The sequence below is a fragment of the Enhydra lutris genome, unplaced genomic scaffold (genome assembly GCF_002288905.1).
Source record: "Enhydra lutris kenyoni isolate GAN:26980312 unplaced genomic scaffold, ASM228890v2 scaffoldscaffold6, whole genome shotgun sequence".
NCBI lineage: Eukaryota > Metazoa > Chordata > Mammalia > Carnivora > Mustelidae > Enhydra > Enhydra lutris.
In genome coordinates this window covers 27776994-27803167 of record NW_019154090.1, presented here as the reverse complement: position 1 = coordinate 27803167, position 26174 = coordinate 27776994, and the positions used below count along the sequence as shown (strand labels likewise).

General features: G+C 36.0%; 1 protein-coding gene across 1 annotated transcript; it reads right to left on the bottom strand.

The window, feature by feature from the left end:
- Positions 1–1590: 1590 nt before the first annotated feature.
- On the bottom strand, positions 1591–25690 carry LOC111141325 (RAD21 cohesin complex component like 1). Its single transcript, XM_022493785.1, has 13 exons — positions 25547–25690; positions 24283–24412; positions 22755–22848; positions 20474–20580; positions 16202–16372; positions 15201–15296; positions 14660–14767; positions 12844–13070; positions 12508–12607; positions 11295–11419; positions 9044–9139; positions 6468–6545; positions 1591–1779 (listed from the first exon to the last, which is right to left on the bottom strand). Exons 1-13 carry the CDS (start codon positions 25688–25690, stop codon positions 1591–1593), a joined length of 1665 nt encoding a protein of 554 aa, XP_022349493.1.
- Positions 25691–26174: the final 484 nt, after the last annotated feature.

Here is a 26174-nt window from a genome sequence, read left to right as displayed (position 1 = left end):
GAGCGAGCACTGGCAGACAGAGGCAGAGGGAGAAGCAGGCTCCCTGCCAAGCAAGGAGCCCAATGTGGGACTTGATCCCAGGATGCTGGGATCATGACCTGAGCTGAAGGCAGCTGCTTAACCAACTGAGCCACCCAGGCGTCCCTATATATGACATTCTTAAAAAGACAAAACTATAGTCATGTAGAAGAGTAGTTGCCAGGACTTAGGATGGGGAAGGGAATGATTACAAAGTGATAACACAAGGGAGTTTTTGGGGTCATATTACTGTTGGTATCCCAAATGTAGTGGTGGTCACAGGAATCTAGATATGTGTTAAAATTCACAGAACTGGGGGCGCCTGGGTGGCTCAGTGGGTTAAGCCTCTGCCTTTGGCTCAGGTCATGATCTCAGGGTCCTGGGATCGAGCCCCACATCGGGCTCTCTGCTCAGTGGGGAGCCTGCTTCCCCCCCCCCCCCCCCCCCCCTGCCTCTCTGCCTACTTGTGATCTCTTCCTCTCTGTCAAATAAAAAAAAAAAAAAATTCACAGAACTTTGTGCCAAAATGAAAAAGTCAGTTTTCCTGTATGTTAATTTTAAAAATAAAAGACTTTTTTGGGGTGACTGTAAATCGTGTATCTTTCAAAAAATAAAAGACATTTTTAAAAAGACAATTTTGACATTTCAATCTTATATAATTAATATGTTCAAAGAGGCCATTTAGAATTCCATTTGCAGCATAATTCCAGATTTACAAGGGGATTGAAGAGAGTACTATAGGTTTCACTTTGTAGTATACTATGGGGTTCACAGAGCATTATATGAAAATTTCCTAACTAAAACTTCAACTAAGAAAAGAGAAAAACAATGGTTTTAAAGTAAAAAATGCTCAGTAAACACCAAGTAAAAGAACATTTATTTTAATGACCTTTACTTGAATTGTAGTTTTAGACAACATGCTGAATAAGTGTCCGCTAATTTTTTAACATAAGAAGACTTAGTTTTGTTGATACATGAATGGTAGTTATAATAATCATTAAATAATAAATAAAAATGTTAAATGACCTATAAATAGACTAAAATCCACTCAGATAATTTAAAACAAAGATGAATTTTAGAACCTTTAAATTAAGACATTAGATTAAAAACCACAGTGTTAGGTCAAATCAAGGATGGTCTGCATTAGAATCAAATAAATTATTGTCTGCAGGGAAGTAAGGGAGTATTAATTATTAATTACTCCTGTACAATTTATGTAAATGATCCAATGTAAAATGGCTTTTAGAAAATATCCTTAAATGTTTCTTGAAGGCACATAGTATTTTAAAAATGTATTCTAAATGCAACATTCAAGTCAGGGAAATGGTAAATACTATACATTCAAGTTAGCTAAGTTAAAAATATTACTCAGCTACAATTAAGTATTTCTGTCAGCACAGAGGTTTCCAATTCTGGCTATGATCATTCTGAATTTACAAAGGGGAAATAGGAGTCAGCCTGTATATGAAATGGATCAGACTTTAAGCTACTTCCAGACAGCTTCTGCATTAAACTGAATGGTCTACACAGAAATTCCAATGATTACATAAATCTGCCTGTTCTGGATTTCCTTCACATTTTATGGAACATTGGTCCCACTGTAGCTATAATATCTGCATAGGGAGTACTCTGGCTCAACTCAATTGCCTGCTGTTTTTTTAGGACAAGAAAGCTATAAAATTTGGCAGCAGCCTGTTTTCGGTCACTATTTCTGCAGAGTTTCATCAGACTAAAGTACTGCATTCCCATCTTGTTGGATTCCTGGGAAAATAATTAGAAAAGAAGAAAGGAAAGAGAAGCAACATCATTAAAAGTACAGCAGGCTGTGGGTGCATAATGAATAAAATATTAATATTTTTGATAAGTAAGTGTGAAGTCCTAAAATGGAGAAATGCAAAAGACTCATTAGTAAAATTTAAAAAACATTATTGGTCATTGAGTATAAGCTTGGTTCATTGAGAAAATGCATGCAAAAGAACTCTTAAAGTGTTATACAAATTTCTGATGTGTTATACAAATGTTAGGTCTTTTAAAAATTTGATGTTAACATAAGTGGCTTTGTGGAAAGTGAAGTTAGTTTAGACTTGCAGGCAGAAAACAAGCCACAGGACTTTGGGAGGCTTCAAATACAATGAAAATTATCAGCCCTATCAGGCTTCTTCTCTTTAAAGGTACTGGGAGGTGGGGGTGACTATAAACAACTATGGTAATAAATGTAAAATTATATTTATATCTTAGTGGCAGAGGAATATGACTATATAAATATCTCCCAGTTTCCTGGCACAGATTAAAAAGATGTTGGATTCACCACAGGGCACCTATGAACCTACTAGAAAAAACTGAGATACAGTAAAGTAATTATGGATAAAGACAACTCCTTTTATGAAGACTAGAATCAGAGTTCTAGAATGGAACAGTATAGTACAGTATAGTACAGGACTGTCTATAGTACAGTATAGTTTTTTTGTTTAGAAATACTGTGATGAATACTAGCCAGTATGGCTTGAGCTTCGTATTCCTTTGATAGCTGTGAAGTATTTTTAGAAATACAATATACAGGTTTTTTTTGCTAGTCCACAACATTTAGCAAACTAATAAATTAAATACTTTATCATACTTTATCTAAACAAAAGGACAAGAAAAGGACAGTATCAGCAGCCTTTCGGAGGTGGCATATGCCAAACCTTCACTTATTCACTCTTGAGGAGACAAGATGTGGATTGACTGGCTTTTTCCCCTGGAAGAGAAGAGGGACACCCTTTTGAATTTCAAGAATCTTTTTGAAAAACACCCCAATATGCAAGACTGAACACTCATGCTTATTTTTCTGTTCCCTCCAGAAAGCCCTCTAAAATGAAGGTTAAAGAATACAAGGTGACAAAGGAAGGGGATAAAGACAAAGTGAAAGACTGACTGACTTAGCAGAATAGAGAAAGTTAAAATCTAAGTACCAGCAGGAAGGAAAACCAGCAGAAAACTAGTTAGTGTGAGCTATAGAACCTTGGAAAAGCTCAGGAATTGCAGGCAATAGTACGTTGGAAGATAGAGATAAGAATTCCTCAGAAGTCTACTTGGGAGCAGTTAGACCCTCAGGTGCACTCTACCAGTTTACTGAACCAGGAGATCACAACTCCAATACCCTGCCAGGAGGCAGGAAGTTGCCTTTCCAGAGATTTTAACCACTGAGGCTCCAGAGTTGGGACACGAAGCACTGTGGATGGTGGAGAAGTGTCATACCACAAGCTGGGAGTTAAGTGAAATTCTACAAGCTAAACAATGAGACAGTTAAGGTTTCCCCTTCCTCTTCTTGGGTCCTGAATCACTGGCATCATGCTTTTCATCTCCTAGGCAGTAGATTTGAAGATTTAGCTGGGAAAACTGACCATGGGTGCCAGGGGATTAGGGGAACGACAGATAATGGCACCTGTGTGTATGCAAGTGTGTGTGTGGCGGGGGGAGGCACAGCCCAATTATCTCACTGTTAAGACCACAAGTCTACAAGTGTCACCCTTGCTTATATAACTTCCAATCTGATTTTTGCTGTCCGCTCTTTTTTAAAAAAGATTTATTTATTTATTTTTGAGAGAGAGCACAAGCAGGGAAGGCAGAGAGAGAGGGAGAGAGAATCTCAAGCAAACTTCTCACTGAGCACAAAGCAGAGGTAGGGATTGATCTCACAACACTGAGGTCATGACCTGAGCCCAAACTGAAAGTTGGGTGCTTAACCAACTTTGCCACCTAGACACCCCTTTGCTGTCTCACTTTCAAATAAGAACAGATAACCAAAGGTCTACCAGACATTTGAGTTTAATTTCTAACATTCAAGAGCATTACTAACATTTAAGAGAATCACAAAGCAAACAGAGGCAATGTAGGGACCAGAAGAAAACTATAACCTATGAAAAAGAAGACTCTGTATCCATAAAACATGATGATGAGGAGGGAGGGGGACCAGTGGGAGAGATGGGACAAAGGATTATCAAGAGGCACAAGGAAATTTTGGGGGATTGTAGATACATATGTTCGCTCTTTTGATTGTGGTGATGGTTTCACAGGTATAAACATGATGTTGAAACTTATCTACTGTATAATTTAAATAGGTGTGGTTTATTGTATGTTAAGAATACTTCAATAAAGCTATTAATAAATAAATAAATGAGAAGATTAGGATGCTAAAAACTAAAAGAATAATTAATAACTAAAAAAAATTTGGAAAACAAAAGAGGTGAAAGTAGAAATACAATTCAATAAAAACTGGAAGATAAAGTTGAAGACATTTTCTAGAGAGTAGAAAAAAAAAGACAAAGGGAATTAATATAAGAAATAAAAGATTTTTTTAAAAATTAAAGGGGAATTCAGGGGATCCAACATCTGACCTGTAGGCAATCCAGAAAGATAGAATAGATGAACAGCAAGGAGGAAATCTAAGAAATACTACAAAATTTCCTAAAATTCAAGGACATGAGCTTCCAGAATAAAGAACCCATTATCTGCTCAGCACAATAAATGAAAAAAGACCCATATCAAAACACATCATCATGAAATTTCAGACCAGTAGGAGCAAAGAAAAGACCTAGAAGTTTCCAGACAGAAAATAAAGGTCACCTACAAAGGATTGCCAACCAAGCAGCATCTAACTTTTCAGGAACAACACAAGAAACCTAGATATGTCACAAAGCCTTCAACATCTGAAAACTATTATTTTCAAACTATGTTCAGAGACACCTAATCAAGTTAAAGGTAAAATAAATAAATTTTCAGACTTGTACATAAGGTGTCTTATCTCCTATGCACACTTTATCTCAGAAAATTATGAAAGGATGTTAACCACCAAAAAATTCAGTAAAGGAAGATCAAAGCATTGAGAAATAGAGAAACTAATATGGGAAAAAGACAAAGGAATTCCCATGTTATGATAAAGGAATGTCGCAAGACAAAAACAATGGAAAAGACCTAGAGAGCAGCTAGTCCAATGAGAATAAGAAGATGATGAGTTCTGGAAGGAATATCTTCAAGAAAATATACTGGAACTGGTCAATCAATTGACATGTTTGAGCATACTAAAAGAGGTTTCATTATATTGTCAGAGAGTTTAAGAAAAGAATTAAGGATGCATTTCCCAAGCAAATGGGAAAAATGAGGCAATGATTAACTCCAAAAAAACCCACTATGAAGTTCACAAGAAAAGAAATGTAATTACACTAATTTTTACACAGTCTTTGTAGCAGTGACTACTGATTGTCCCTTAATATTCATTCTTGTCTTCTTTCATAGCAATAGAATAATTAGCTGGGCCCAAGATTGCCAGATAAGGACTACATTTCCCAGCTAGATGTGGCAAGGTGACTAAGTTCTGGGCAATGAAATGTGAAAAGTGATACACACAATTTCTGGTTGTACCCTTAAAGGAAATTTTGCTGCTGACCAGAATGCAGATGTGGTGGGTACTCAGCCATTTTTTTATTCTGAGAATAAAGAAAATGAGATAAAGGTAACCTGGGTCTCTGACAACTTTTTGAGGGTAGGGACTATACCAGATTATACTTTACCTTTTGAAACCATTGATACTTTGGCTCTTTGTCAAAGTCAAACCTACATCATAACTATTACAATTGTAACACTGTAAACACTGAATACTGTGCTAAAAACAGACTGTGGTGAGAAAGCTATAACTAAACTAAATTTTCATTCTACATTGAAAGAAGTCAACAGATAAAATAGTAAGAATATGAAATTAGAAGTATAGATATAAATACTAAAAGAAACAGCTTAATATAGTTGCCTTTGGTGAGCAGGACTTAGGAATAAGGAAGATAAGACAAAAAATTCCTGTGTTTCCTTCTTAGCCTTATAGCATAGAACTACTGAACTTCAAAAATTATATACATGTATTATATTGATAAAAATATGTAAATTTTTTTTGAGAGAGAGAGTGAGAGCAGGGAGGGAGGTGGGAGGGGCAGATGGAGAGAGAGAATTTCAAGCAGGCTCCGTGCCCAGCACAGAACCTGACTCAGGGCTCCATCTCATGACCCTAAGATCATGACCTGAGCCAAAATCAAGTCAGAAACTTAACTGACTGAGCCACCCAGGTGCCCCAAAATATAAGTTAAATTTCAAAATAATCTGTTTTGCTCTTAAACTGTTATAAACTTAGTTCCATACAGAGAATTAGTTGATAGCCTGCTAAACACAAGAATGGGACGGACATACACTGGATTTCTAGGAGCATGAGTATAGGTAAGAAGTTGATTAGAACACACAGGCACCAAAAGCAAACTCCCACAGTGAGCCCTGGGTATACTGCTCAAACTAATTTCATTCTAGTGGAATTTGGTCTCAACAAAAAAATAATGAAGACTATTTCATTTTTATTAACACCTAGAAGATTGATGTCAGCATTTTATTTTTAAAAACAAAAGTAGGATTGACAAACCCTACCATCTTACCCTCAAACTATGTAAGATCTGAAGAATTCTTCGATTCCATCTCTCTGTCTCAGTATTATGTTCATTCTCCGATGACTCCTGTTTGAAAGATTGATAAAATATTTCATTTAAACAAATCTTACCAAATGCTTACTATTTGCCAAGCATAGTGTTAGCTGCTACAAGAAACCCAACTATAACACTGGGTCCTGCTAAAAAAAGAACTTATAGTCTGATAATAGAGAGACTAGGAAACATAAAAATATATATTGATCCTTTGCAGGATTATATCAATGTTACCTAGGCAATGAGGGTCTCCAGAAGAGGAGATTCTGCAGTCTTTATTAGTAATGCATCCAAAAGCATTATGTCTTTACTCTCAAAAGTAAAATAAGCAGTGACTTTTGGTTAGGACTATCCCAGCTCTAGTCAATTTGAATTGAGTTGACAGGAATAAACATAAATCTATAGAAAAACTGCCTTGTAAAGGCCTTTATCTGAACTTAGCTGCTGATACAGAAGCTCTAATTAATACGTGATGTTTAGCCATCTGTGTACAATTGGATTAGAACCTTTTTGATTTAAAGGGTAACTTGTCCCAAAAAGATCAACACACTTCCTGTCATATTCTCTGAATAGATTCATTCTTTTCAGGTTTTAAAATTTAGCCATCTTCAGAGACACCTCAATATTTAAAAATCATCAAGTTGAAATCCCTTCACAGGAACTCATTCTAAGTTCTTATGAACTAACACTTTATGAGCTAAGAACAGAACTGGGCATAGGAAAGGTGCTGATGAATCTGACAAAAGAGCAAGTCTACAAACTGCAGGTTGTGGGAGGTTTTTGGGGGGAGGAAAGTGGCACAGAACTGACCTACTTTAATAATTTTCCCTAGGCTAGCTCTGACCATACCATCATCCTTACCACAGGTACACTGTCAAGTGTCACTTCACGTGCTCCTTTGGAGCCCAGACACTTCCTGTCTGTTTTAAATTTCACAGACTCCAAAATGATTTCAGAAAGTTCCAGCATATTCTTGAAGCTAAGGAGACTGACTGCGGAGTCCTCATTCCTACCAGTTATACTGGCTTCCTGGTCCTGCCTGTATAGCATTCTTTCTAACATTCCAAAGGGAATGACCCGAAAATATGGTCACTTTATTCTGAAGAGTTTTCCAAATCCCCTCAGCTACAATTTACTCTTATTTCTTTCTGGTCTGCCCTAGGATAAATGAGTTCACCCAATTACTGGTACTTATTATATTGTTAAGTACACAAATGCTGTTTTTCAAATATAAAAAAGCAATGGCCCAAGTCTTTGTTAAAGATCCATGAGACCACAGCTTCACCTATAACTGCACAACTAAACTAACCAGGAAAATGCTCAGAAAAAATAGTCTATGCGCTTTGTTGAAGCCTGTCTACTTGATCTATCCGGACACCCTACTGCTGAATCCATTGTGTGGAAAGCCCAGTGGATTATTAAAGCAGCTGAACTTGTGCTGTGTTGTGGTTTGCTTGACCGTGTAGGAAAACAACCTGTGTCTACTGGAGCAAAGAGAAAGGCGAAAATGAATCACCCCACTTCTGGCTCTAAGGTGTTCAGGTATCTGTTCTGTCCTAGATTATCTATAGAATCCAGTCTATTTTTCACATTTGAAAAAGCAATCTAGTAGTCTTGGAACTCAGTATAAAGATTATTTATTTAAGAACAAACTATCATCTGGCATTAATAGCTATTTTGATATTATTCGATAAGAAACTTTAGCTAAAATTCATTACAATCTTAAAAATGCCTTCAGCACTATGGTACAAAGACTGGAGAAATAAGAACATGATATGTATGGACGCAGGTGAGTCAGATATTACTTCTGGCTTTGCTATTGAATTGTGGCCCTTCAGCAGGACCACTTTCTTTTTAGTGGTCTGATATAGGCCTTGAGCCACATAATGTTTTGGGGGGAAAATGCTATGTTTTGTTTTTGTTTCTTGTTTTTTTTTTTTAATTTATAAATAAAGTAAAATTTCAAACACTCTAGGATGTACCTCTATTATAGCTTTGCTTCTTTAAAGATGTTATATGTTAAAACAGTGATTCGCAATATTTTTAACCTATGACTACCTTTGATAACATAAAAATTTCGCAATTTTCTTTAAAATTATTTGAAGTTTCAAAATAAGTTAAAGAAAGAAAAAAGGTCAAAGCAATTCTGAGTATGTCTTATCAAACTACTTACATTCTTTTTTGTTGAGATCACTAATTTAATAATTCTAGAAAGTAACATGACAGCTCTAAAACCAATTTTTAGGTAAATAAGGTGGTAACTATTTAGGAACAAAGTTTTTTGTTTTTGTTTTTAAAGATTTTATTTATTCATTAGACAGAGAGAGAGCGTGTGCACAAGCAAGGGGAGCAGCAGGCAGAAGGAGAGGGAGAAGCAGGTTTCCTGCTAAGCAGGGAGCCCGCTGCACGGCTCCATCCAGGACCCTGGGATCATGACCTTAGCCAAAAGCGGACACTTAACTGTCTGAGCCACCCAAGCACCCCAGGAACAAAGTTTGTAAGAACATTCTCAAGACTGTGCATATATTTACCAACTCCACTGTACAAGTCTCATTTTCTTGTGCTAAGATGGCATTCATTAAAGAGGATTCCTCAGCAGCTAAAGATACCATTTCAACAATATCCTGCTAAAGCAAATTAGGGAAAAATAGGTAAGTCGTCACAGTAGTAGTAATCGCAGGAACAATTTTATTTTGTTAAATGCTTTAATCACATGAAGGCTCATTTCTAAAACTGATTTAAAATACTACCTGCACTCACAAAATATTATTTCTGAAATATCCCAGATAGACTGCCCTGTTTTCCGTATGCCTCCACAAATGAAGAACTGGCACATCCCTGCCCTCTTTGCTGCCCATCGTTTCCACTCCTACTTCCTTCACCACTGCTGACCTCATATCAAACTTCATAGCTGTGTGGCTGAGACCACTTTCCTTTGAAGCATTTTGTCTAGTCCCAACCCCTACCTCTATCCTCATGCCAGTACCAGGTGGTGGAGGAAGAACTATAAACAGAGGGCTGAAAATGGAGGAAGGGATATTAATATCCCTACCTAGGGCCATGGCAAGATTCTTGCCACCACGGCTGGAGCTGTCACTGGCAAAAGGGAAGAAAAACTGTGTCTTCTGGAAGGGGAGCAAAGGCATAAAGGAAGAAGGAAAAGAAGAAAGCCAGAAATTCTCCATTCCTTATCATCCCCTTTTTTCATTGTTATAGAAGTCATGGGCCCCTTTTTCATCTTTAACAGTCTTCAAGTTAGGAGCCTACTACAACAAAGGGTATTTGATTTTTCACTTTATCTTTTAAAATTTTTAGTGAATGTAAGGAGTTGAATTTTATTCTTTAATCTACATGTTTGTGGAGACTTATTTTTTTCTCTTTTAATTTCTATGAATATTCTATATTTTAGGTACTCTCCATTTTGTAGTTACTTTACATAAAAAATGGTTTAGGAAAAATTGAAAGCGATGAATCAGAATCAATATTTTTCTGTCTTGGCAATATTTCCCATTCCTGATTATGTTTCACACCTGTTCACCATTTTTGGAAGCACCATAAGAATGGAATTGATAATTAAAGCATAAGTATAGAGTAAAGGAGTTAAGAGGGTCAAGAGAACTCATATATCAATCTCTTCACTTCAAGCACTTGGGAAAATCTATTTTGTTAACGTATTAAAAAACTGTGAACTAAACAAGCTTACCTGATCATAAGTTTCAGTAGATGGACTCTAAGAAATGCTTGAACCCAAAATAAGGAAGACAGTAGTACTGGCAACCCAATATCTCAATATCTAGTATACTATCAAATATTCAGTAAAATACATTGTTTTAATGCATTATGAAATTGTTTTTCCTTCCAAGGGCATTCATTTCCAGTGTGGATTGACTTTGAATTCCCTGAGTGGCTATTAAAATACAGTCATGAAGGAACAAACCAGAAGAGCACTAGTTTATTTTTATCTGGTTTAGTTATAATATTTACATTTGTACAACCACTAAAGTGACAATGGGGAATATATTTTAAAGCACACTGTTTCCAATGATGCCTTTTTTTTTTTAAGGATTTATTTATTTATTTATTTGACAGACTGAGATCACAAGTAGGCAGAGAGACAGGCAGAGAGAGAGGGGGAAGCAGATTCCCTCCTGAGCAGAGAGCCCGATGCAGGGCTCGATCCCAGGACCCCAGGATCATGACCTGAGCCAAAGGCAGAGGCTTTAACCCACTGAGCCACCCAGGCGCCCCATCCAATGATGCTTTTAAAAGACTATGCTTTTTGAATAAAAATTACTTCTTCAAATAAAATTTTTAAAAAATTTTGTTTGGTCATGGATTTTTAGATAGTCTTTCGGATTCAAGACTAAGATAATTATAGGTCTAAGACATAATCTTAGACATGAGAAGAGTGAATTTATGATCAGGAAAAAAACACAGGTGTACTTTCCAGAGTCCTAAAAAATTCCATGATATATTGAATGCGAGGCCCAGGAGGATTCTTGGGATATAACTGGATTCAAGCACACTCATTTATTTGATGTATCATGCAAAATGTTTCAGTATGAACTACTTATCTTGTGATTTACTATCCAAAAGTTCTAGAAAATACTGTTCTGTAGATGAAAATCATGCTTTACATAGTATGGCCACTTACTAAACAAATTGCAGAATAAGATAAGATGGAATATAAACTATAATGTAAGAAGACATATCAGAGTTTCAAGGTTCCTTCACTCTGTGTCAGAAAAATAATGTTTTTATGATTTTCTTTGATTAACTTACCTCGGAACTAGTATTTTTATTGATATCCTCACGAGAGCTACAGTTAGATCCATCAATCACATCCTTCCACATTTTGGATTGATTTAAGTCTCGCTGAGAATTTAGTTCTTCCATCACAGAGGTCTCTGAATTATTAAGGAAGTAAAGAAGATTTCACCAGAATATCTTTCAAACTTAAATTGGGATATGGTTGTTACAAAAGAAATCTTCTGAGAGAAAACTTGGAATCTGAGGATTTAAGCAAAGGATGTACAAACTTTCTTATAGTTTCCCAAGTCTCACATATTTATCTTCTCTTCCCCCTCATCTGGTTCTCATCACCTCCACTCCCCATCCTCCACCAACTGTCTCCTCCACACTCACTCCAACACATGCATTCACAAGACAACATGGAGAGTTCAAGTCCATCTTGGTGTATGGTTCAGTAGATTTTTTTTAAAAAGATTTTATGTATTTATTTGACAGACATAGATCACAAGTAGGCAGAGAGGTAGGCAGAGAGAGAGGGGGAAGCAGGCTCCCTGCTTAGCAGATAGCCTGATGCAGGGCTCGATCCCTGGACCCTGAGATCATGACCTGAGCTGAAGGCAGAGGCTTAACCCCCTGAGCCACCCAGGTGCCCAGTTCAGTAGATTTTAATGTCTTCAGGACAAGTGATCAGGAAGCAGAGATTTGCTCACTACCAAAGCTGGTTTTATTATTCCTTTACAACTGTCACAATCAGTAATTTTTAATACTCCATGTATCCTCTAAGTGGATGGAAATGTCTATGTCTCAGGTTAATTGTATTCTTTAAATGCTATTCTTATCACTAGGTGACTTATCATGTTCCTTGTCTTAAAGTGAAACATTATCCTCCTAGATAAAATAGTTTTATCTGTTGAAGGTTTAGGAGTAGGGATGGGGGAGATAGGGAGGAGTGAGATTAGGGATAGGGAAATAGGGAGGAGTGAGATTAAGGAGGTAGGGAGGAGGAGAGAGATTATGAAGAATCTGCATAATATATATACCTCCTGTTTTTAATGTAGTTTGTTGGATGAAAATTAACCTGTAGGCAATGCTGATGTAACAATTTCTTTAAGGTGAAATAGTTTTCTAGAGACAGCATTTATACTTGGGAATATGGAACTGGACCCCATTTTCACTTGAAATGTAAAATGATATTTTTGTTTCTACAACATTCCCCTCAACACCAACAGTTAGGATGTCTCACCTATTATGTTTTTGCTTTCCACTTCTTCCCTTACTGATTCCTTCTGTATCAATTTTCTTCCAAGTTTAAAGCCAGAGGACAGAAAGCATTTTGTAAACAACTGTAAAAATATACATTTTTATTTCTTGTTTTTCAACAAGTAAAACGATTCAATAAAATACAAGCACATGTGCCAAAAAGTGAAAACTATAATTCATGTACACACACATCAAGCAAATTAACTCAAAAGGAGGTATTTTTCGTAAGTTTATATTCTGTTGTATACATGAATGTAAATATGGATTTACTTATTTATAACTGAACACTGTACCTACATAAAAAGATGCAAACTGTTACCATTTTCAGTTCAGCATGAGTCAAATCCTGGGCAGCAGTTGACAGAAGCGTGTCCACTCCTCCCTTCTTCTTCCACATCATCAGTCTTTGGGTAGGAGGTGCAAGTTCCAAAACCATGAGTGTGTCCGTAAAGGAAGTAAGCTGTTTATGCATAATTTTGCTACTGATCTCCTTGATTGGATCTATAAGCAATTTCCTCTTTTTGCCTTTTCTCTTCTCAGCAAAGTCTAAATATAAGAAAAAGGCACAAATGTGATTGGTTGTACAGCTTTGTAAAGTGATATTCTAGGTGCTGCATATCTAAGAAACGTCTACCACAATGGAACCTACAGAGTTGCCATGGGAAGAAAATCCCTTTCTCTCTTCTAATAAGTTATGCTTCACCAGGTTTTTGCATAGCTAGAGTATCTGAGCAGCCAACAGCGGATGGATTTTGTAAAGTGTTCGTTCAAAGTGCTTAGGAGGGACTCTGTTGACCTAGCAGGCAGACAACTGAGGAAATGCGGAGCAGAGGATATACTCAGGGAGGTAGCTCAATCTTGAAGTTCCCTAAAGTATCTATATAAGAGGATATTTTGAAACATTAATTTGTATCTGTCCAGTATATTTTTCCCTCCTCCATTGAAATTCATACATAAATTCCAAGTCAGTAGCTAGGTCCATGGGATTTCACTCCTTTTAGATAATTTTACCAGGTAGAAAGCAGAAGTCAAGCTTTTCCTTAGTAAAGATGCAAAAAGGGAAGATGAGATTTCCCAGAATGGGAGAAGATCTGATATCAGATGGAGCCAAATGGAATAGTAACCTGCCTGCTAATGTGCCTTAGTAAAATCCTAGGAATGTGGCGAGATCCCAGAAGGGCTGCTGTGTGATGACCCCAGAGGCAACACAGGCTGGGACAGTGGGTACCACAAACTGTTTTGACTGATGACCAAAGTTTCCTTTCTACTTGTCACACCCCTCCCCCAAATTTTGATACTACATAGCTTAGGCCACATAGGGGAAATGTACAGGTTGAAATTTTTGCCAACCCAGTGAGATAAAAACTCAAAGTTGCATAAAGTAGAGAAAAAAGCTTGAATGCTTTATCCCTTGAATGCCTGAATTTATAACTGAAATTCATATTAATTATACTACTTAAAACTATGATGTCCTTATAAGGTCAAGTTATATTTGATTCATATTTGTCTTTTATTCCTAAAAATATGCATGAGGTTAAATTTTAGAGGTCATAGGCTTCTCTTTTGATCCTTTTATTTTGTCTTATTTTACATTCATTTGCATGTTTATCTATCTTCCCAATCAGATTGTAAGCCTCTTAAAAGCGGTACTATGTCTTCATTTCTGTGCCCAACAGAGAGTAATGGTTCAGTAACTACTGGCATTGAACTCAGTTTTAGATTTTCCTGTTTCCCACACTGGTTATATGGCTTGACCACAGTTGACTATAATGAAAGGATCACCTCAAATTTCCTCCACACCCTTTCCCTATCATATTGCAAATGTTATTACTGGGTTCACTCCCTCCAATAATATTTCACAGATTATCTCACAGTAAATAAAATAATAGTGTATCAAAAATAAAAACTAAGCCTGGGTGGTTTAGTTGGTTAAACAGTCAACTCTCTTGATTTTTGCTCAGGTCATGATCTCAGGGTCATGAAATCGAGCCCTGTGTTGGGCTCCACACTCAGTGGGGAGTCTACTTATGGATTCTCTCTCTCCCTCTCCCTTTGCCCCTCCCCCTCAAATAAATAAATCTTTAAAAAAATTTCAAAAACAAAAAATAAAAAACAAAAACACAATTGCGTCTGACCTGAAGCATCAATTGGGTCAAGGGTAAATCCTTGTTCTTCATTTGATAATATGTCATCCATTTTTCCATTTTCAGGTAGACATATATACTCTGGATTATCTGGTTCCACTAATAATACCACCATAAAAGGAATTATTAAAAAATAATGGTTATGTTATAACTTAGATGCTTATATGAGAATAAAAGCAAAAGATAATGATAATTGAATACTTATATTGTTAACTGGAACCAAATCTGATTTTTAGAATCATGTACTTAATGGAGTTGAAGAGACACAGAGATTACGTGGTCTGAGACAGAGTGTTTAAATGTGCTCTCATACCAAATAAACCCAATTCTGGCTAAATACTTTCATTGTAACTTTCTCAGAACCTAGTTTCCTATTTCATATTGTCCAGGGTCAGACTCAGGAGAGTTTGAGGGACAACATTCTTTACTATGTTTCAGTATACTATATTGCTACTTAAACTGTGCAGTTATAAGTCTTAATCTGAATATTAGTATCTGTTCACTTTCAACAGAAAGGATAATTTCATCATACCCACTATAGTATCAGGAGGCTCAGGAGGCAGAGAAATTTCTCTGCTCAAATGCATGTCTTCTAATAGGATATTCTGATCATCTTGCAGTAGATTGTCTTGAAAAACAATAAATACTTTAGTCATACAGAGTTGAATCTGTCATTTGTTCACTAAACATTTATTGACACTATTGTATACAAGAATGATAAGGTACAACCCTACTTAAGTAGATTTGATTGGTTACATAGACTCTTGTATTTCAAACAGGATAATGTAAAATTATATATTTATCATTTCCTTTCCTTTATTAAATAGATGTTTAATTTCAGGAGATATTTACTAAACTAATACCAAAATAGCAACCTTGTTACATAACCATGTTTAGGTTTCAAATCAAGAAGTAAAAGCTTTCAAAATTCTTTAGTATAGATTTAAGGTAGAACCATGTTTTTTCATAATTTTGAAATTTCAGAAAGTTTGCTATAACCAGCCTTTTAAATCAAACTAGAGAATTTAAAAAAGATTTGTTACTTAACCATCAATATCTTTAGAACGTGTGTATTTAGATTTCCCAGTTTTTGTCTACCCTATTTCTATGATTATTTTAAAAACATCATGATATAAATATAAAATTATAATATAAAATGTCGGACAGATCCTTTAGCTGTTTCACAATTTCTGTTAAGGAAAATAATGTTTTCTAATATATGATCTAATATATTTTGTGAAGACTATATTAACTCCACTCCTTCCCCTTTAAAAATTAGGAATTTATAAAAATAAAAACAAGTAGTATTTTATAACCTAAATGAAAAATGTGTTTAAATAGATGGCTATTCACTTGGACCTAGCCTAAATGTTTAAATACACTATAGATTTTGAAAAACTTGTGTAAAAAATATATATTGATTTATATGACACAGGGGCATACCTGAAATTTTAGTTTGATCTAATAAACCTATTAATACATTCTAGTTTGATTGAAATAAATATCTGATTTCTATATAACCAAACAGCATACCAATCATCTCTCCTGCAGCCCCTTCATCTCCAAATCCATCTCCACTGTCATAGAACAGAGACTTTTCTCCAGCAAGGCTTCCAGAACTATGTTCAACTAGAGGACCACTGGAATTCAGCAATATGTTGTCATCAAAGAAGCTATGTCTTCTGAGAATTTCAGGTTCTTCCCCTAAGTGAATATATATCATTAATACTGAGTTAGCCATAGAAACATAAAGTTTTAGGGTTAGATGGAAATTCAGATATCTTCTTGGATAGCCCCTCCCATTTTACAGATAAGAACAATAAGAGCTTAAAAACTTATTTGAATTGTTCAACTAATGTCACTCAGTTAATCTGTGGAGACTGGATTTTTAGTCTAACACTTTTCCCAAAGCAATAGGAAAAAACATTAGGATAGGGTTTTTAGTTGTAGTTCAATTTAATAATTTCCCAGAGGGTTATTATTGGCAGTGGAATGATTTCTTCTGCATTAGAAAGGTCATGTCTGCTTGATCAAGCATTATATCATATTATTTCAGTTTCTTGTGTTGTTTATCCATAATGGAAGTTTGGAAAATAAGAGGCATGTCTGTCTTCTCAGGAATGGAAAAGTAGGTAAAATATTAAAGAATGAGCTTATAGCATTTATTCAATAAATACCTATTGAATGACTGGGTATTAAACAATCTGCTAGGTGTTGGACATACAGCACTTAAAAAGAAAAACACGGTCAGCTAACATTAACTGAGTGCTTATTATGTGCATTATATTATGTAACAGAAAATACTATTATAATCCTTATTGTACAGACAAGGAAACATGTCCACAGAAAGGTTTTATAATTTGCACACAGTCATACCCTAATAAATGACAAAGCCAGGATCTGAACCTAGCAGAGACAGTGACAGTAACAGTGTTAGAATTTCACTGGTAAAATATATTGCAAAATGGCAACTTATGAGAGCAACTCCTAAGACACTGACAGCAGCAGATAAAGTGAACTCCCTGCTTCAAACTGACTTGCTTCCAGATTGGCTGTCAGCTCATGTATATTCTTTCCTTTCTTGGGTTTGAATCTCTAGGTCCAGGAGTCTGACACCAGTGGTCAGACAGAGTTGGTCTTCTCTTCCCTCTCTCTAACAACTATGTTAGTTAGTATTAGTAAAGAAAATAATGAAGAATCATTTATATTAAGATTTCTCTATAGGCCCACATATCCTGGAAAGGAAAACTTGAAAAAGGGAGCCTTCATTGCACTAGATTAAAGATTTGTTCAATAGAAGACTAACTTAAAAAAACAAACAACCCTCCCCCACCCAAAAAACCTAAAAATATGTTCACATCTTCCAGAAGCAGCTTGAAAGTTCCCAAAAGAAAAGCCAGCTTTGATCAATAAGATAATGAAATTTATCAACAGACATATTCTGAGCATTCAGCATCACGATACTAAGATTACTCAAAAAATTTTTTAAATAATCATTGCTTTCAATCTTATATTGTAGTTCAGAATAGTATGTATTAATATTAAACATTTCTCAGAAAACATTAGGTTTGAGCTAGTTTTTGGAAGAGAAAAAAATCATTTATTGGTGAAAAGAACTGAAGGAGAGAATAAGGGAAGTAACTCTGATGTTGCTAGTAGTATCTCAGTTTACAAAAAGGGTAGTCAGGCTCAAAGAAGCTAGATGATTTGCCTAATATCACACAGCAGGGCAAGAGAGAAAGCTGATTCAAACTTAGATCTATTGGTATACTAAGAACATGTTCTTCCCCTTTTTTGAATTGTGGGAGACACAGACTGAGAACAGTTAAATTGTATTTGTTGGCTGGTAAGACATTTAGGGCAAAAACTCTGTAGTGAGAGTAAAACAAAGTTGATAAAACAAAGAAGGTGATATACTTGTGGAGGGCCTTGAGGATAGGCAGGTGTGTCTAAAGTAAGCCATAGGAATCCAAGATAGTTAAGTAGAGGAATGTGATATTTAAAAAAATGAATTTAAGGACAATTGTTCTTGCAGAGATATATAAAATGTGGGAAGAGACTGGGAGATATGTAGGAGGGTATTATAGTACTCCAGGCCTTTAGTACTTTACTTATATGAAATACACACACACACACACACACACACACACACACACACACACACACACTTTTTTTTAAAGTAGACTCCACACCTAGCATGGAACCCAATGTGGGACTTGAACTCACAACCTGAGATCAATCTGAGCTGAGATCAAGAGTCGGATACTTCATCAACTGAGCCATGCAGGTACCCCACTACTGGTAAACTAGGGTGACTAGGGAAATAGAAAGAAGACCTAAGAGGCATTTCCAATTTTTTATTGTTGTAAATCAACACTGGTATGAAGCTTACAGAAAGTATAGTTAAAAGTGATCCTAGGGGCACCTGGGTGGCTCAGTGGGTTAAAGCCTCTGCCTTTGGCTCAGGTCATGATCCCAGGGTCCTGGGATCGAGCCCCACATCGGGCTCTCTGCTCAGCAAGAAGCCTGCTTCCCCCCTCTCTCTGCCTGCCTCTCTGCCTACTTGTGATCTCTGTCTGTCAAATGAATAAATAAAATTAAAAAAAAAAAAGTGATCCTAGAGGGGCATCTGGGTGGCTCCTTCAGTTAAACATCTGACTCTTGGTTTTGGTCATGATCTCAGGATTGTGGGATCAAACCCTACATGTCTGTCTGACATTCTTCTCAGACATGTCTGTCTGAGATTCTTTCCTCCTCCCTATCCCTCCCACTCTGCTCCTCGCCCCACCCCCCCCAGCTCTCTATCTCTCTCTCAAATAAATAAATTTTTTTTTAAGATTTTATTTATTTATTTGACAGAGAGCTATCACAAGCAGGCAGAGAGGCAGGCAGAGAGAGAGAGAGAGGAGGAAGCAGGCTCCCCACTGAGCAGAGAGCCCGACGCGGGGCTCGATCCCAGGACCCCGGGATCATGACCTGAGCTGAAGGCAGAGGCTTTAACCCACTGAGCCACCCAGGCGCCCCTCAAATAAATAAAATCTTAAAGAAAAAAGGTGATCCTAAAGTTTCAGTCCTAAAGAAGAGTAGTAGCATTTACAGGAAAATGTGTAAAGAGTGTCTTGGGCAGTAGGAAATTATGATTAACTTTTCGCCAATGTATTACATTCTAAATCTTGGGGTTACAGACAGTAAAAGATCCATGCACCTCAAAGTATGGTCTGTGGATTGGTCCTTGTCCATGACAGAGTAAATACACAAATTAGAGGTAAAGTTTAGAACGTCTTAGAGCAATTTTACAGAGTAGTTTTATATATGTTGAATTTAATAACAAAAATTGAAGCATATATTTTTATTTTTAAACTTTTAAATTTTTCTAGTAATCAATTTTTTAATATTTTATAAAAATATAATTCCATGACAGACCGAAAATTAACAAAAATTATAAAACTTGTCCTGCACCAAATCATTTAAGAACACAGCTATGGATTGCAAGAGTTATGGAGGGAGAGTTAGGATAAGAAGTGAAGGTTAGAGATGTAGCTCAAGCATTACTGCCTTGACCACTCATCCCCACCAAACACAGATTTAGGCTATCTATCTATGCTCACAGCTTAAGGTACTATAAGTAAGTCAAAGATGAATATGACACAGATCTTATCATCTTGGGGTTTTCAGATTAACACAGGATATATATAATACCATGGTATAAGACAGAGGTAAATGCCATAAAAAGAACAAATACTATATGGCCTCAATTCTAGAATACGCTCAACATCTTCTGTTTCACAATCATAAGTATGTATTTGGCATCTGGTATTTCCTCCTTAGTCCCAAGCCATGTTAAAATCTGTTTTTTTTTTTTTAACAATTGATATCATCATATACTGGAGGAATTATATTTTGAAGTCATGCTATATGCAGCACACATGTAAAACCTTATATATATGTTACCACAGCAAATGTTTATTTGCATGTCTCTCTCCCACCTGGGAGCTCCTTCAGGAAATGCCTCTGCAAACTTGGCAGTGCCTGTGCCTATGATAGCAACTACATATATTAAGTATTCAAAAATGATTGTACAGTCAGAAGGGAAGTTTACAGCCTAAGACTGAGTCTTGGCTTTGACACCTCTTTAGAAAAAGGTAAAGGCAAACTTACTGAGAGTTGCATTTACGCAACAAGAGATTCATTCTAAAGATATTTCTAATGGTGTAAGGATAGCTATTTCTATTGACATTGTTTCAGTACAAAAATGCAAGTACAATTGATTAAAGCTTATAATTTTAATTTCTCAAATATTCTCACCAAAGCTTCCAGCTTGGAAAAGTAGGTCATTACCATAATCTTCTCTAAGTGTGATTTCCTCTGGTCTGCTTTGGTTCTGAGCAAAGTGTTCTGAAACATCAATAGCACTATGGAGAAACAGAAGATTGACAAAAACATGGGAATAGAACCCAAGGATTTTGCAGTATCCTGAAAAAACCCCAAAACCCTAAAACAAAAAACAGGTTTTATCATAAAATCACTTTTATTTTCTCAATAGTATTATTTACAAACACTAGTTTATTATACATGCATATATACAAATGATCTCCAGGTTGCCAAATCCAGGGGTCGATTCTCAGTCCTTATCTTACTTACCCTAACCAACCGCATTTCAAACAGATGTTCACTCCCTCATGGAACAGTCTTCTCTCGACCTACTTACTTCTGATTTTTTCTCTACCTCACTGACTGCTCTTTTTCCATCTCCTTTAATAGTTCTTCCTCATCAGACTATTAGCTACTAGGACTGACCCAACGCTCTGTTCTCAGATCTCTCTCTTTTTAAAACATTACACACATCCCCTGTGGGTCACTTATGACTCATGGGTGAAGTTCCAACAATATGTTCACAATTTTCAAATTTATATATCCCAATCCAGACCTCTTTCCTGAATTTCAGACCCAGATATTCAACTACCTGCCTACTGCCCTTGGATGTGCAACAATCTTCTCAAAATTTATGTCTAAAGCCTAATTTAGCCTTTACCCTGCCCCTCTTAAACTTGCCAGTCCCTAGTTATCCTCATTTCATTAGGTGGTTAACTCCATTCTCATGCCCAAATCATATGATCTCTCTTTCCCTAAAAGCCATATCCAATTTTTCAGGAAATCCTGTTGGCTCTGTCTTTAAAATATATTCATAATTTGACTGTCACCACCTTGATAACATGAAGACTGAGAGTGAAGTGATCACAGACATTGTCATTTCTCCCTTGGACTTTTTTTTTTTTTTTTTTTTTGGCTGGGGTAGTACCATTTATTAAGGAAGAACAAGACAAAGGCCACAGGAAGTTTTCTTCAAGGACACAGAGGCCAGGCATCCTGATCCCACATCTGTGGGCTGCTGGTGGGGAGGACACATGCTCCCAATTAGGCCCTCAACTCCCACAAATAGGGCAGGGCTGTCATGTCCCCTTCCTGTCCATCCCAGTCATGAGTCCTGGGATCCCCCACCCAAGGCACTAACTCTTTTCAACCACCAATGCCCTCCTTCCCCCATGTCCCCTGGGTCTTCACTTTCAGATCAGTGGAGGGTGGGGATATGGTCTGGTGTGGTTGGGGAGACCCTCTCAGCTCTGGGCTTTCCCCCAGCAGTTCCTGGTAAAAGCTGGGGTGGAGTTCCCCTTGCAGCCCCTGAGGGGAGGGGACCCAGGCTAGGTGTTGGGTTGGAGGGGTCATCTGGACTTCTTACTGAAATAATCTTCTCATAGGCTCTCTGCTTCCTCCCTTTCCCCCTTACAGTAAGTAGCCTGAGGAAGCATGTTGAAATCAAGTCAGATCCAGTCACTCTCCTATTCAAAACCCTCCTATGCTTCCTATCAGAGTAAAATAAAAGTCCTTAATGCGGCTTACAACACCCTACATCATTTGCACCCTCTGCTACCTCTCTGACCTCATCTCCTACCACTCAGATGCTCATTTATAGCACTCCGATCTCACTTGTTTCCCTGCTGTTCCCTGAAAATGTCCAATGTGTTCTGCCTTAGGGCCTTCCCACTTGCTCTACCTGGAACCTTCTTCCTCAAGTTACTGAATGATTTGTTCTTACACCTCCATCAGGTTTCAGTTCTAACCCTTAAAAAAAAAAAAAAGAAAGAAAGAAAGAAAAGAAAAGCCTTTCCTGACCATCCTCATTTATTTACTTTATTTTCTATTTCTTCTCATATTGCTGATCATTTCCTGGCATATTGTATACTTATTTGTTTATTGTTTGTCTAAAATGTAAGATTCTTGCAGACAGGAACTACTGTTTACTGCTATCTCCTTTGTGCTTAGATCAGTGCCTGGCATATGGAAGGCACCCAATAAATGTTTACTGAATGAGTGGATGAACATACTGTCAATAGTGCAAACTACATTCAGCAAATATAATGATATATTGGGGCATTATATTTCAAAATTTCACACTGAATTTAAGTTTCGTCAACTGCATGTGTTTCAGTTGTTACCTAGATTTCACTTGTGTTCATGAAATATGAAGGTGAAAACAACAAAATACCAAGAAAATAAAATCGAAGGAAAATAAATTTAAAAAATTTACTTCACATTCTGGGTGTCAAAATCATGAAATTCTTCTGGCAGTGTAATAGCATTGTAAGCAGCTTCAAAATTCTCTTTTGGAAGGTCAACCAGTCCTGAAAAGAATAAAAAAACCACATTCAATGAGCAATAATGTTATATAAGTAGAAAATCCCAACTCCTGACCTTCTTTAGTCCGTTCTCTACAAACAGCCAGAGTGATATTAAAAATATTTAAAAAGCAATCAGATCAGCTCACTCTTATGCTTAAAATGATTTAGTGACTTCCCCGGTGCATTTAAATAAAATCCAAATTTCTAATCAGGGCCTCTGGAACCCTACAAATCTATCAGCATCATCTTTTCCTCATTCACTAGACTCCAACCATACTGGCCTTTTTGTTCCTCCAGACCTTTGCTCTCACAGTTCCCTCTGCCCAGAATGCTATTTCCTCAGGGACTTTTTACATGGCTGGGTACTTCTCATTCTTGAAGTTTGACCTTAAATTCAATCTTCTCTGAAAGGCTTTCCCCAATCAGCCTAACTCAAGTAAAGTTTTCTGTTATTTTTTGTTGTAATACTCTGCTTACATTCCTACATAGCACAATTGCAATCTATAATTATTGTAATAATTAAAAAAAAACTTTTTCATTATTTGATTTCCTCACCAAACTGAAAGGGACCTTGTTTGCCTTGTTTGCCCTTGCATCCCAGAGCCTAAAATAGTGTTTGGCACAAAATATGGGATCAATAAATACCTGTGGATTATATAAATGAAATAATAAACAAATGAACCATATTTGATTGAGTATAAACTTATGTAGAGATTCTACAAATATTTTAAATAAAGAAAAAAAAACCCTGTCAGCCCCAATTCAGCAAATATTAATTGAGGGAATAGTATATTCAAGGCACTGAAACAAGTACTATAAGAGATTCAGAAAATAAACATGACAGAGATGTTGCCTTCAAGAAGCTTGCAAACTAGTATAAGAGGCAAGGCCTGTACCTAAATAACCATAATACGAGATAGAAATGATGAATGTCTTTAAGTTTAAAGGCATTATATTTATGATGCATGTAAACATCTAGCACTTTTGAATGTCTAGAGATTTTCTATAATATTTCATAATAGCATGCTGCTTAGAGTCCTAAGAATTCTGAAAATAATGACAATTATAATATTTGGTTTTTGTCAATTACACTTCATCTCACAGAGGCAGAAACAGATACAGCAAACTAAGCAACCCGTTAAAACAGATCTCAGAATTTCTTACATAATTGTGGTAGCTTTACATATATTTTTCATGTAAATATGCAGGAAAATTACAAGTTTTTGAAAGTATAAGCTTTACCTGAAAATACGGGAAAAGAACAAGGGAAAGAATATAATTTGTCCTTAACCATGGAAACTTAGAATCAGTGAAAAGAAAGTTTATATTCATTATACACCCTGGAATTACAGAGCACCACCAATTAAAATAGCCCATCCCAAATAAAAATGCCAAAGGGAACCAAGAAAGTGAGACAAATCAACATTGCAAGTATACCTGGGCGAAATGTCATCTTCATTTTAAGCAATGCTTCACTGCAATCTGCCAAAAGATATTTTGCCTTCCTATTATAGATTCGCACAACTCCCAAAAGAAGGTGTCCTGAAGTTCGAAGTGCAATTTTCACCTTTCAATAATTTTTAAAGTATTAGAATGTTAAGAACTAGACCCATAAACCCTATTTGAAAATTACAAAATCATAGAATTTCTTCTCTTTAAAAAGCAGACATTTTGCTTATTCTTATTTAAAGTGAATTACTTTTACTTCATCTTGTAAAATGATGAACTTTTGTTCTTACTCAATGAAGATAATCTCATGTACCATTTAAGTGAAATGCGTTATTATTGGTTTCATGGGAATAATATAAACTCTGCAGTCAGGCAGACTCGGATTCAAGTCTTAGCTCAGTGACTGAGGTTGTCATTCAACCTTCTTAAACTTCAGTTTATTAATAATGGCTACAACTTATTATACATTTATTTTGTGCCAGGTATTTTCTTAAGAGCTCTTCATATATTATTTAATTTTAACAACACCCTCTTTTTACCAAAGAAAAAAAACAGACTCAGAAATGTTAAGTAGCATGCCCAAAGTAACACAACTACTAATGGAGTAGGAATTAAACTTAAATTTGACTAACTCAAAAGTTCATCCCCTTAACTACCGCACTTCACTGAGGCTAAACGAAGCCCGTTTCATAGAGTTATTGTGAAGATTAAATAATCTAATGAACATAAAGCCTAGCCCAGTGCCTGATACATGGAAGGTTTTCAATTATCATTCATCCATCTTTGAAGCAGAAAAACTTAACCTAAAAACATACAAAAACAATACTTTAATGCAAATTGTAATATCTTATTATAGTGTCTTAATAATGAAGTATTTTCATATATATTTTGAGTTATACTCAATTTTTTTTTCTGTTCTGCATAGTCATCTGTTCACTATTTTTCTAAGTAGTAATTATTTGGTTCCTATGACTCACATGGTATTTTGTTATGGGAATAAGAAAGGATTACAAAACATGTATAAAACATGACCTCTCTCCTTCAGGGTCCAATCTGTTCATGATAAACATATGAAATAGTATTTACCAACAGAAACTGACATATGTTTAAGCTCAGGTAATAAATGTTATAGGAATTAAAAGAAAGAAGACCATTTCAGAAGTAAAGTTCCTTGGAAGTTTTATAATTTTAATTTTATTAATAAATAAATTTTGTTTATAATTTTAATCTATAATTTTAATCAATAACATACCTTAGGTGAAAGAATTTTTTCAATGGTTATCTCTAGATTACATTCAAATACATGAGCCTTTGTGAGTTTCTTCTCCCAGTGAGCAGCAAGCCAGATTTTGGCCAATGGCCCTCGCTTACTCATAAGCACATGTGTGTAGAACATGTTGCCTCTATTCCTTAGCTGTATTTAACAAACTAGAAGGAACATTAAAAGATATTTAAATGTTGATTACAAAAACATTTCGGTGCTATTTTATAGCAAAAACACTTATTAATTCTATAAAATAACAGATTATCTTGCAATTCAAGGCATAATTCAAATTCATATTTTTTTTAAGAAGAAACTGTTATTTAAGATGTGAAATTAGAAACTAACAAGAGCTCTGTTGGATTGTGAACCACACCCGGTTTAAATGTATTCTGATCTTTTATGGCTTCTTACATCCTACTTTGTTTTTTACATCCTACTGTGATTTATCCTGCGAAGGATTTGAGTTTTCTTTTTAATATAGTCAAATAAAAAGAGGAGAAAGCTTGGGAAAAAATCGATGGAAATAGGGAAAAAAGCAACAGGGAAAGGTGGACAAAACTAAGAGAAGTGAACCCATATCACCTCTTTTCTAAAACTTAGGAATTTGAGAATGTTG

What these genes read in the sequence shown, in the direction of transcription:
- LOC111141325 (XM_022493785.1), bottom strand. Translation starts at nt 25,690, where the DNA reads ATGTTCTACACACATGTGCTTATGAGTAAGCGAGGGCCATTGGCCAAA. An exon ending in GAAGATGACATTTCGCCCAG is followed by an intron (nt 22,849 to 24,282) that starts GTATACTTGCAA and finishes TATTCTTTTCAG; the next exon opens with GACTGGTTGACCTTCCAAAA. An exon ending in TTTCCAAGCTGGAAGCTTTG is followed by an intron (nt 16,373 to 20,473) that starts GTGAGAATATTT and finishes ATATTCACTTAG; the next exon opens with GGGAAGAACCTGAAATTCTC.